Genomic DNA, 12,704 nt, shown 5'->3' with positions numbered 1-12,704 from the left:
GGTTCTGTTAAAAGGTCAGCTAACTACAGGATACCTTGGTGGAAAAGATTTGCTCATCAAAGTAGGAACGTGATCAAAAAAACCCAGTATGGTTATTTGAAGGTTTTAGGAAGGGAAATAAAAAACAACTTTTGCACTTTCTTGAACTCCTTTGTATTCAATTGCACGGAAGCATCAGGTTGTAGAAGAATAGAACACCCCATGAGGCTTAGAGACTTTTTTTCTCTTCTGCATTAATAAAGTACTGAAGTCATCACATAGGCACATGGCAAATGAGCTTTGTATACTACTAAAAGGCCTTGACTAGATGAATTTGTCTAGACCGGTTTCAGAGAAAGAGGCCCCAGGACAAATACTTATTTGTATGCTAAGAACTGTTTGGTATGAATGAGAGGAAAATGGCCTTTATACACACAATTGAGTTTGAGTATGATGTGCAAATAACAGTGGATTATAGAAGGTGTGGAAATTGCTGATGATTTTTGGAAAGAGAAACAAAAACTAATATAGTAACATAGCTAACACACATGTATTACCAGGCACTATTTTAAGTGTTTTACATATGTTGTTGTTGTTGTTAGGTGCCATCGAGTCGGTTCTGACTCATACCTACCCTATGTACAACACAATGAAACAGTGCCTGATCCTGGGCCATCCTCACAATTGTTATTATGCTTCAGTCCGTTATTGCAGCCACTGTGTCAATCCACCTCGTTGAGGGTCGTCTTCTTTTTTTGTTAGCCTTCTATTTTACCAAGCATCATGTCCTTCTCCAGGGGCTGATCCTTCCTGATAACATGTCCAGTGTATGCGAGATGTAGTCTTGCCATCTTTGCTTCTAAGGAGCATTCTGGTTGTACTTTTTCCAAGAAAGATTTGTTCATTCTTTTGGCAGTCCATGGTATATTCAAAATTCTTCTCCAACACCACAATTCAAAGGCATCAGGTTCTTCTTTGTTCTTCCTTACTCATTGTCCAGCTTTCGCATGCATAGGAGGCAATTGAAAACACCATGGCTTGGGTCAGACACACCATAGTCTTCAAGGTGACATCTTTGCTTTTTAACACTTCAGAGAAGTCTTTTGTAGCAGATTTGCCCAATACAATAAGTCTTTCGATTTCTTGACTGCTGCCTCCATGGGTGTTGATTATGACTACACACATGGACCTTGCCCAGTGGAATATGCAGGAATCTAATCAACTGCTTCCCTGGAAAGAGACCATGGAAAAGCTCAATGTCATCAGTCAGAACAAGGCCAGGGGCTAACTGTGGAACAGACGATCAACTCCTCATATGCAAGTTCAAGTTGAAGCTGAAGAAAATTAGAACAAGTTCATAAGAGCCAAAGTATGACCTTGAGCATATCCCAACTGAATTTAGAGACCATCTCAAGAATAGATTTGTGGCACTGAACACTTAACGACTGAAGACGAGACAACTTGTGGAATGACATCAAGGACATCCTACATGAAGAAAGCAAGAGGTCGTTAAAAAGACAGGAAAGAAAGAAAAGCCAAAATGGATGTCAGAAGAGACTCTGAACTTGCTCTTGAACATTGAACAGCTAAAGCAAAAGGAAGAAATGATGAAGTAAAAGCGCTGAACAGAAGATTTCAACGGCCAGCTAAAGAAGACGAAGTAAAGTATTATGATGACATGTGCAAAGGAAAGAACACACTTGATGTTTCTCAACCCTAAAGAACTGAAGAAAAAATTCAAGCCTCGAGTTGCAATATTGAAGGATTCTACGGGAAAGATATTAAGCGATGTAAGATGCATCAAAAGAAAATGGAAGGAATACACAGTCGCCTTACCAAAAAGAATTTGTTGACATTCAGCCATTTCAGGAGGTAGCATATGCTCAGGAATCAATGGTGCTGAAGGAAGAAATTCAAGTTGCACTGAAGGCATTAGCAAAAGACAAGGCTCCAGGAGTTGACAGAACACCAATTGAGATGTTTCAGCAAACAGATGCAGCACTTACAGTGCTCACTGATCAGTGCCAAGAAATTTGGAAGGTAGCTACGTGGCCAATGGACTTGATAAGATCCATATTTATGCCTGTTCCCAAGAAAGGTGATCCAACTGAATGCAGAAATTATCAGTTTTACATATATTAACTCATTAATCCTCACAACACCACCATTAGCCACGATTTTCAATCCATTTCACATATAACAAAATGGATGCACAGAGAAGAGTTAAGTAATTTCTCCAAGGTCTCATAGTCTTACACTACTGTATGGTAGAGCTGGTATTTGAATCTAGCTAGTCCGAATCTGTGTTCTTAACCATTAGAGTACACTGCCTCTGGACTGTGTTTTGATTAGATTGTAGAAATTGATATAAACATACATCTAACATTTTTCAGGTTAAATATTTAATAGTAAAGGATATATTCCTTTAATTATTGTGAAATTCAGTGGAACATTAGAACAAAAAAGTTAGTGAAACTATACGTGAAAACAATCCACACAAGTCATTTTACTGTACCTCTTAGCAATCTCTTGGAGTCCCTTGGTGGCGCTGCAAATGGTCAAGCACTTGACTACTAGCCAAAAGTTTGGCAGTTCAAACTGACCCAGAGTCCCCTTGAAAGACAGCCCTGGCAGTCTGTTTTCAAAAGGTCACAGCCTTGAAAACCCTATGAAGCACAGTTCTACTCTTCACACATGGTGGTGCCATGCATTGTCGTGGACACAAGGGCAACTAACAACTAACAAAAACAACTTGGCATTCTTTACCTCAGAAAAGATTGTCACATAGGTAGACAGCCTCTGAGTTTTCACAAGAAATGCCTTTTAAAAAACTCACATTCTAAATGAACTATTATGAATTAACTTGCAGTACATAATTGTGAGTGCTGTAATGAACTGATATGTTCTTGTATGTTATTGTATCTGTCTGAATTGAGCAGAATCGGCAAAAAACAAGTTTTAAATGCAATACTTTTATACTTACCTATCAAAGCTAATATAAATTGAACACTCAGTTATATAATTAAATACAGATATAACTTAAAGTGCTCATGTTAACAACTTGACAGTTATTGTCAATTCAGTTCCAAATGATGGTGACTCCATGTGTGTCAGAGTAGAACTATGCTCCGTAGGATTTTCGGTGGCTGATTTAAATCCTTACTACCACCATATATATATATGTATATATATATGTCTTTGTGTGTGTGCAAAAAGAATAAAGCAAAAAGATAGTCCTATGGGAAAAGCCACTGTGTCAGTCCATCTCGCTGAGGGTCTTCCTCCTTTTTGCTGACCCTCTGCCTTACCAAGCGTGATGTCCTTCTCCAGGAACTGATCCCTCCTGATAACACGTCCAGTGTATATGAGAGATAGTCTTGCCATCCTTGCTTCTAAGAAGCATTCTGGTTTTATTTCTTCCAAGACAGATTTGTTTGTCCTTTTGGCAGTCCACAGTATATTCAATATTCTTTGCCAACACCACAATTCAAAGGCATCAATTCTTCTGTCTTCCTTATTCATTGTCCAGCTTTCACATGCATATGATGCAATTGAAAATACCATGGCTTGGGTCAGCTGCACCTTAGTCTTTAAGGTGACTGACTTCTTTGCTTTTCAGCACTTTAAAGAGGTCTTTTATAGCAGATTTGCCTAATGCAATGTATCCTTTAATTTCTTGACTGCTGCTTCCATGGGTGTTGATTGTGGATCCAAGTAAAATGAAATCCTTGACAACTTCAATCACCTTATGTTGCTTATTGGTCCAGTTGTGAGAATTTTTGTTTTCTTTATGTTGAGGTGCAATCCATACTGAAGGCTGTGGTCTTTGATCTTCATCAGTAAGTGCTTCCAGTCCTCTTCACTTTCAGCATGCAAGGTTGTGTCATCTGCGTAATGCAGGTAGTTAATGAGTCTTCTTCCAATCCCGATGTCCCACTCTTTTTCATACAGTCCAGCTTCTTGGATTATGTGCTCAGCATACAGATTGAATAAGTATGGTGAAAGGATACAACCCCGATGCACACCATTCCACTGCCTCTTGATCAATATACAGGTTCCTCATGAGCACAATAGAGTGTTCTGGAATTCCCATTCTTTGCAGTGTTACCTATAATTTGTTATGATCCACACAGTGGAATGTCTTTTCATAGTCAATAAAATACAGGTAAACATCTTTCTGGTATTCTCGGCTTTCAGCCAGGAATCACCTGACATCAGCAATTGATATCTCTGTTTCTGCTTCCTCTTTTGAATCCAGCTGGAATTTCTGGCAGTTCCTTCTTAATATACTGCTCCAGCCACTTTTGAATGATCTTCAGCAAAATTTTGTTTGTATGTGATATTAATGATATTGCTTGATAATTTCCACATTTCTTGGATCACCTTTCTTGGGAATAGGCATAAATTTAGATCTCTTCCAGTTGGCTGCCCAGGTAGCTGTCTTCCAAATTTTTTGGCACAGATAAGTGAGTACTCCCAGCGTTGCATCTGTTTGTTTAAACATCTCAGTTGGTATTCTGTCAATTCCTGGAGCTTTGTTTTTTGCCAATGCCTTCAGTGCAGCTTGGACTTCTTCCTTCAGTACCATTGGTTCCTGCTTATATGGTACCTTCTGAAATGGTTGAACATTGACCATTTCTTTTTGGTATAATGACTGTGTATTCCTGCCATCTTCTTTTGATGCGTCCTGAGTCATTTAAGATTTTTCCTGTAGAATCTTCCAGTATTCCAACTCAAAGCTTGAAGTTTTTCTTCACTTCTTTCACCTTGAGAAATCCAGAGCCTGTTCTTCCCTTTTGGTTTTCCATCTCCAGGTCTTTTCACATGTCATTATAATACTTTACTTTGTCTTCTCGAGCTGCCCTTTGAAACCTTCTGTTCAACTCTTTTGCTTCATCATTTCTTCCTTTCTCTTTAGCTACTGAATGTTTAAGAGCAAGTTTGGAGTCTCTTCTGACATCCATTTTGGTCTTTTCTTTCTTTCCTGTCTTTTTAATGACCTCTTGCTTTCTTCATGTAGGATGTCGTTGATGTCATTTCACAACTTGTCATTGATGCAGTGGCTGCAGCAATGGGCTTAATTAAGCGTAACAACAATTCTAAGGATGGCACAGGACTGGGCAGTGTTTTGTTCTCTTGTACATAGGATCGCTATGAGTCGGAACTGATTGAATGGCACCTAACAACAACAACAACATGGCAGAAGGGCAAGCTATAGATGCTTGAACGTTGGCTTTGTTGTTAGGTGTTCTTGAATTGGTTCCAACTCTTAGCAACCCTATGTACAAGAGAACGAAACACTGCCCGATCCCGTGCCATCCTCACAGTCATTGCTATGTTTGAGCTCATTGTTGCAGCTACTATGTCCAGCTCCTTGAGTGCCTTCCTCTTTTTGCTGAGCCTCTACCAAGCATGATGTCCTTCTCCAGGGACTGGTCCCTCGTCATAAGATGTCCAGAGTACTTGAGAAGAAGTCTCGCAATCCTTGCTTCTAAGAAGCACTCTGGCTGTACTTCTTCCAAGGTAGACTTGTTCACTCTTCTGGCAATATTGAATATTGGTATATTCAATATTCTTCACCAACACCACAGTTCAGTGGCATCAGCTATCCTTTGGTTTTCCTTATTCATTTTCCAGCTTTTGCATGCATTTGAGGCAATTGAGAATACCCTGGATTGAGTCAGGTGCACCTTAGTCCCCAAAGCAACACTTTTACTTTACTTTAACACTTTAAAGAGGTCTTTTGCAGGAGATTTGCCCGATGTAATATGTCATTTGATTTCTTGACTGATGTTTTCATGGGCGTTTCATTGTGGATCTAAGTAAAACGAAACCCTTGACTTCAGTATTTTCTCCATTTCTCATGATGTTGCTTATTGGTCCAGTTGTGATGATTTTTTTTTTTCCTTTATGTTGAGGTGTAATTCATACTGAAGGCTGTAGTCTTTGATCTTCATCAGTAAGTCTTCAAGTCCCCTTCTCTTTCAGGAAGCAAGAGTGTGCATCTGCATATTTCGTGTTGTTAATGAGTCTTCCTCTAATCTTGATGCTGTGTTCTTCTTCATATAGTCTGTCATGGATTGAATTGTGTCCCCCCAAAAATGTGTGTATCAACTGGGCTGAACCATGATTCCTGGTATTGTGTGATTTTCCTGTATGTTGTAAATCCTGCCTCTATGATGTTAATGAGGGAGGATGGGCAGCAGTTGTGTTAGTGAAGAAGGATTCATTCAGTCTACAAAATTGGTTTCTGTCTTGAGGCCATCTCTTGAGATACAAAAGAAAGAAGTGACCAGAGAGACAGGGAGACCTTATACCACCAAAAAAGCAGTGCTGGGAGCAGAGCATGTCCTTTGGACCAAGGGGCCCTGAGCAAGAAGCTCCTAGTCTAGGGGAACATTAATGAGAAGCCTGAGAGAGAGAGAAAGCCTTCCCCTGGAGCTGACACCCTGAATTTGGGCTTTTAGCCAACTTTACTGTGAGAAAATAAACTTCTCTTTGTTAAAGCCAACCACTTGTGGTATTTCTGTTACAGCAGCACTAGATAACTAAGACATAGTCCAAACCAAAAAAAAAAAAATTGTTTTATCTAATTTTGTATTTGAATTCCACTTGACTAATATGAATAGCATATAGTATTTGATTAAAAACAAAAAAAGTGTTAAGATTATTTATGCCGTTACTAGATTACATATGAGCTTGTATTTTAAGGTTTCCTACAGGCTAATGTTAATCTGAAATTAATTACTCATAGACAGCTATATTTTTGTTAAAATGCAAAGGTAAATTTCAAGCATTTAAAGTAAGAGTGACAACATTCAATTAAAGGAATTTTATTTCAAAAGCTCTTTATCACGTTAAACACTATAGAAAAGATTGTGATTTTTTTTTTCTAGCTGTGGGTTCTATATTCAGAAAGGAAATTTTAAAATTATTTTCGGTTGATCTAGAGTAATGACATGGTTTCATATGAATTACCTAACTTTTTTCAGTGAGTAACATCTGACTTTTATCCTGGCCTCCATTTGGCTGTTTTGTGTCTCTTTGACAGCAATCTCATGTTAACTGTATACAAGGAAACCTGTGAGTGCCGGGTCTCAACGGGACTGCTTTGTTTTTCTTGGTCTCACAAGATTTCCGCCTTAGACAGGGCATAAGCACCACTTTTCTGTCATTCTTTATTTAGTGGAAAATATTTCAGTGTTCCTTCTCTGTCAGGTTTCCACCTTACACAGGTTCTGGCTTCCACAGGTTTTACTTTAGTAGATACTATTGCTAGTTCAGAAACCCTGGTGGCATAGTGGTTAAGAGCTATGGCTACAAACCAAAAGATCCACAGTTCAGATCCACCAGGCGCTCCTTGGATGTGCTGTGGTGCCTTTCTGCTCTGTCATATAGGGTCGCTAAGAATCAGAGTCAACTCGATGGTACCTAACAGCCACAAGATTTAGATTGCATAAGTTCATAGAAGATGAACTAGGCATCTGTTCAGCTATTGAAATTGCACATGTCAGGCTTACTCTGGGAACATAGGCAGGTGTCAGCTTCTATTGAGTGCTTTGACAACATTACAGGTGCCTTGAGGGTAGAACACATTTGGTGGCAGCCTCCTTCTTACCTGATGCATTTGGATAACTGTGTCAGCCTCGGAAAGATCTCTCTTTTCCCTGTTTCCAGTTGCCTTACTATTTGTAACAAGTTGCCTTTTAAATGCTGATATTTTTATTATATAATTCTCCTAATAGAGTCCTTGATACTCCCTTTTGATTCTGTTTGTGATTTGTTTGTTGCCATTATAACCTTGATGTCAGATATCAGATGTGCCAGTGTGATTAAAAAAAAAAAAATTCCCGTGGATCTTAATGAAGATGACCAAGTTCTCTTATTACTTACTCACAGCAGCGAATTACCATTGAACCAGGGACATCTTATCGGCTACAAGGGCTGAAACCAAACAGCTTGTACTACTTCCGTCTGGCTGCACGCTCTCCTCAAGGACTGGGTGCTTCTACGGCTGAAATATCTGCTAGAACCATGCAGTCAAGTAGGTGTCTCTCTTCGCTTATTCCTTGTGCTAATTTTCACTAGAAGTTGTTGCCAGTTTTCACAACCCATCTCCCTCCCCAGCTAATAAAGGTGCTAATATACTTGAGTCGGTGATCTCTCTGCTAATGAGCATCCAGTGTTGGGGCTTAGAGTCTAACCATGATCGTTGGTGGTTTCCGACTTGATCCAAATAGACCCCATTCTCCCATTTCCGAAATTGAAAGACTTTTAGAGAAGCTAGAAGACCTCCTTGACAGAAGCAAATGAAAGGAGACAGATTGGGCCCCCTTTAATGAATTATAAGGCTGTAAAGCAAAACTCTTTTTTAAAGCAAAACTCAGGCTGAGAAAATGGCAAAATAATCAGAAGAGAGATTAACGAACTAAAGAAGCAGTAAAAGACACAACTTTTATCTTTTTTAAGGATACCAATTGTGACTTTGGTAACAAACCAGTCTTTATTTTGTCTATTTGTTCCTACTCAGAGAACAACCCAGTTCTTCTGACTGGTTATTAACTCTGCAAGTAGTCCATGTGGAAATTGGGAACATTCACAGGAAATCTGTATTTGGGCAAATTTAGGATTAATGGAATAATCACAAACGCATTTGTTGGAGATTTGCAATCCTAAATTGTATTTTGTTTCGCCAGGTTCAGTTTCTTTCTGGAACCGTTATCCTAAAGCATAGTTGTGTTTATCACAATGGGGGTCCATTGTACCCAGAGCAGATTGGTTTGAGTAAAGTATTATCTGGGAGGTTGTTTTTGACTGAAACTTTGGTGATTTATAATACTAATGTTTGCTCTTCATTAAATAAGTTCCTACAGTTAGTCTATTGGATGATAATTTGCTTTGAGTTGAAGAGTGTCATGGAATTATTTTCTTAGGCTTCATTGTATGATATTTTATGTCTTTTGACATCGTGACATATGCTGCTGACATGTAAAATATGAATACGTTCAGTTTTGTAAAGAGGATGCTATGTTGAGCTAATATTTAGACCTATCAACAAACATGAAGTGTAGATCTTTTTATAAGATGAATTTCCTTTCATAGAAGCAAGTCTCCTAGCATTTTCTGTAGAAGCTTGAAATGCTGCAGGCTTTTTTAATGATAAAATTTATATTTCTTTTTCTTAAAAAATGATTATTCCCAGGAAAAGTGTTAGGATTCTCTTGCTTAACCCACTAGTAATTATAGCTTATTCCTATAAAATTTGCTTTCCTTTAAAAACTGAAGCGTGTAAGTTAATGCCTTTTCCATATGTCTGCTTTGAATCCCAGGGAGGCAAAGAAATAATATATTGCAGAAGATAATTTCTTAAAATCAGGCACTTAATTAAAACAAATGTGACATGCTTCAATACGATATTTTTCATGGTTTATGAACCTCACTGTTTTACATAATACATACATACAGATAGAATGGACTTTTTATAACCATATCAAAAGCTTACCTACTCTATATTTTATCAGAGTGAAAGTTTCAAACATTGTTGAATATGTTCTTCCAGAATAGAAGGCCCGAAGTAGCAATCAAGTGAAAACCAAATCATTTTTTAAAAAGAATTACAAATGAGTTCTTGCTGTTAACATGAACAACTCAATTTATTATAAATAATGATAATACATATAAAATAGCTTTATAATTTGAGTTATAAGAACCTCTAGTCAGAATCAATAAAAATGATATTCTAGTGATTTTCCAAATCTTATCCTAAATTGACAAGGCCGCCCTACGGGGATTTCCTTCTTATTGGTTTAGGGAGCTTGTCATTTTAATTCACTTTAATGATGACCACAGGCATGGAAATTAGGAAAGACTGATAATCTGCCAAACAACCAGATTCACCTGGCACTCCTTTGTATTAAGGGAATTCCCAAACTACACATTTGAATTTAAAAAAAAAAAAAAATTAAGTTTAAATCACTCATTGTGACATGTAGCTTACCTTATATAAGTAAATATTATATATGTATTTTATAAATATTTACATATTTATATATATCTACACACACAACACCCCAACGAAACCCACTGTCGTTGAGTCAGTTGTGACTCATAGCAACCCTATAGGACAGAGTAGACCTGCCCTATAAGATTTCCAAGGCTTTAAATCTTTATGGAAGCAGACTACCCTATCTTTCTCCCACACAGCCGATGGTGGGTTTGAACTGCTGACCTTTTGGTTAGCAGCTGAGCACTTAACCACTGTACCACTAGGGCTCCTATATATATATATACAGAATGATAAATCACCTCTTGGTTTCCCTTAAGGAACATATGTTGTTAACTTTAAAAACAATTTGTGATACTAGCTACATTACTCTTTATTGCCTTTTAATTTTTTTTCAGTTAATGATATGATTGGTTAATTTTATGGAAAAAATTGCTCAAAAAGTGACCAGTTTATTTTTAAATGGGCAGTAAGAAAGTATAGCCTTTAGCTCATATATAAACCCTATCGTGTCTGAATAATTGTGTACAAAGTGAAAGAACATTTGCATATATGTTCTGTCTTTCCAGGTGATTCTCAGGTTTTTTTTTGTTGTTGTTCTAGTTTGTTTCAAACAGTTCTTTTGAATGGTTGTGTTATTGACATTTTGTAAGAGATAGATGATTATTGATTTTTACCCAAATTTGCTGGTGGGCTTTAATTTTTCACTAGCAATGGTGTCTCAAGAAGACTTATAATAAAACAGCTGAAAGCTGACGTAGGGTAAGTACAAGTTACAGTCAGAATCAACAAGCCTGACATTACCCTCGGTAGGTAAACCTTGGACTCTGCGTTTGTCTCCTTTATTGATTCTGCATGCTCACTGTACAGGCTACAATCAATGTGAGGTTAACACTTCTCATTAAAACTGGTCAGGCAGACTCAGGTTTCCAGATAGTCATAGTGAAATCCTTTTTCCATTGCTGGGGCTTTGATTGCTTCGTTTTTTGTTTTTTTTTAATCGGAACTTTGCAGTGACTGCAAATTTCCACAGTTAAGAACTCCTTCACAAATGAATACTGTATATGAATCATCCTCATTCTAGAACGTAGCTGTGGCGGCTCGGACCAACATGTGTGAAGCAGCATCAGACTCTTGAGTACTAAAATTTACACTCTTGGCAGCTTTCATGAAGCTGGGTAGTCAGTATAGTACAGGGTGGGAGATACTGAGAGATTGTTTTAGAAGAAGAATCTAAATCGCAGGTAGGTAATTTTATTTGAGGCTCCCATTATCTTGAGGTTTCATTTTCTCACATTCCCCCCACCCATTATTTAACAATTTATTTTGGTTCATTTGTTCATTTTTTGGTTTATTCATGTGACTAAGCCAAGGTACACAAATTTATCTGTACAAGTTTATTTTACATTTCAAAGCCTTATTTTTTGTTTTGTTGCCCTTATTGTTCGTTTATTTATTTTTGCCTTTTGTTTTGTTTTATCATTTTGTTTTTCCAACCACTCCTGTCCTTTCACTCAAATCCTCCTTTAACTCACTACCAAAATAAGAGCCGTCAGCTCCTCCTCAAGATGTTAGTTGCTCCAGCCCAAGTTCCACTAGCATTTTGGTAAGTTGGCAGCCTCCACCCGTGGAAAAACAGAATGGCATTATCACGGAATACTCCATCAAGTATACCGCAGTGGATGGGGAAGATGACAAGCCTCATGAGATTTTGGGAATCCCTTCGGACACTACCCAGTACCTTTTGGAACAGCTGGAAAAATGGACTGAATACCGGATTACTGTGACGGCCCACACAGATGTTGGCCCTGGCCCCGAGAGCTTGTCTGTGTTGATTCGAACCGATGAAGATGGTATGTTGCCTCCGCTCCATCAGTTTGCACCCTCTGACACACTTTTGGTCTGCTGTCTTATAATAGGCTAACAGTTTTTTCTGTTTTTCTCTGCTCGTTTTTTTTTTTTTTACCCAGAATCGCTCTTTCTTCAGTATTTTTGCCAAAGACCTGTCTTTGCTACAGCCTGGGCATTTTTTAATTTTCAATCTCAACACAGTTCTTTGCTTCTTTTTAAAAGAACAGTTTGCGTCTCTGGCCTTGCAATCCAGCCCTTTCTCAGTACCTCCACCTAAAGTCTTCTGTGTGTTTCATGGCTTTTTGTAGTCACTTCTTTTTCTTGCATTTTGAAGTTAACTTTTCCAAACTGCCTTCTTATCTTGTTGCCTTTTTATCTTGCATATTTTAGAGACGCTGATGCTCGGCATTCAATTTTTGGCATCTGTTGTATGGGATACCTTTGATATGAGAAAAAAAAGAGAAGATAATCAATATAATCAAGCATCTTTTTATTCTGCTATATTAAAAACAAAGAAACCTTTAAAAAACACACAACAATCAACAACCAGTTTTTGTTATTATTTCAATGCTTGTACCTCTTTGTGCTTTAATGCTTTGAACCTCAAAGCATCTTCCTTGGCTTTTGTACATTTTTACATGTTTTTTCTATTTCTCTGATACTCTTTTTTTCTTCCATTTTTTTTTTTTTCTTTTTTGCATCGGTCATGTTTTTTGATCTTTTCTTAAAAGGTAGAGCAGATTGGGTGAGCATTTTCATTGGTTTGAAAATGTGTTCCTCAAAGGAAACATAGTGGGTCTACCCATTTTTTTTTTTTTTTTAACCTAAGTAAAGCAAATGCACTGACTGGGTGGGACAAGTGCCTATAATT

The 12,704-nt window shown here is 37.8% G+C and overlaps 1 protein-coding gene across 5 annotated transcripts in view; it reads left to right on the top strand.

Annotated features, from left to right (window-relative positions):
• PTPRD (protein tyrosine phosphatase receptor type D) overlaps positions 1-12,704 on the top strand; it is a 591,083-nt gene that overhangs the window by 383,774 nt on the left and 194,605 nt on the right. For all 5 annotated transcript variants that reach the window (XM_049896355.1, XM_049896354.1, XM_049896353.1 and 2 more), the window contains exons 10-11: positions 7,879-8,023; positions 11,530-11,835. In XM_049896355.1, coding sequence (XP_049752312.1) covers positions 7,879-8,023; positions 11,530-11,835 — 451 coding nt within the window. The remainder of the gene's footprint in view (positions 1-7,878; positions 8,024-11,529; positions 11,836-12,704) is intronic.

Source organism: Elephas maximus, chromosome 9 (assembly GCF_024166365.1).
Source record: "Elephas maximus indicus isolate mEleMax1 chromosome 9, mEleMax1 primary haplotype, whole genome shotgun sequence".
Taxonomy (NCBI): Eukaryota; Metazoa; Chordata; class Mammalia; order Proboscidea; family Elephantidae; genus Elephas; species Elephas maximus.
Note: the sequence above shows the minus strand (reverse complement) of the source record. Positions and strands in the feature narration are given on the sequence as shown.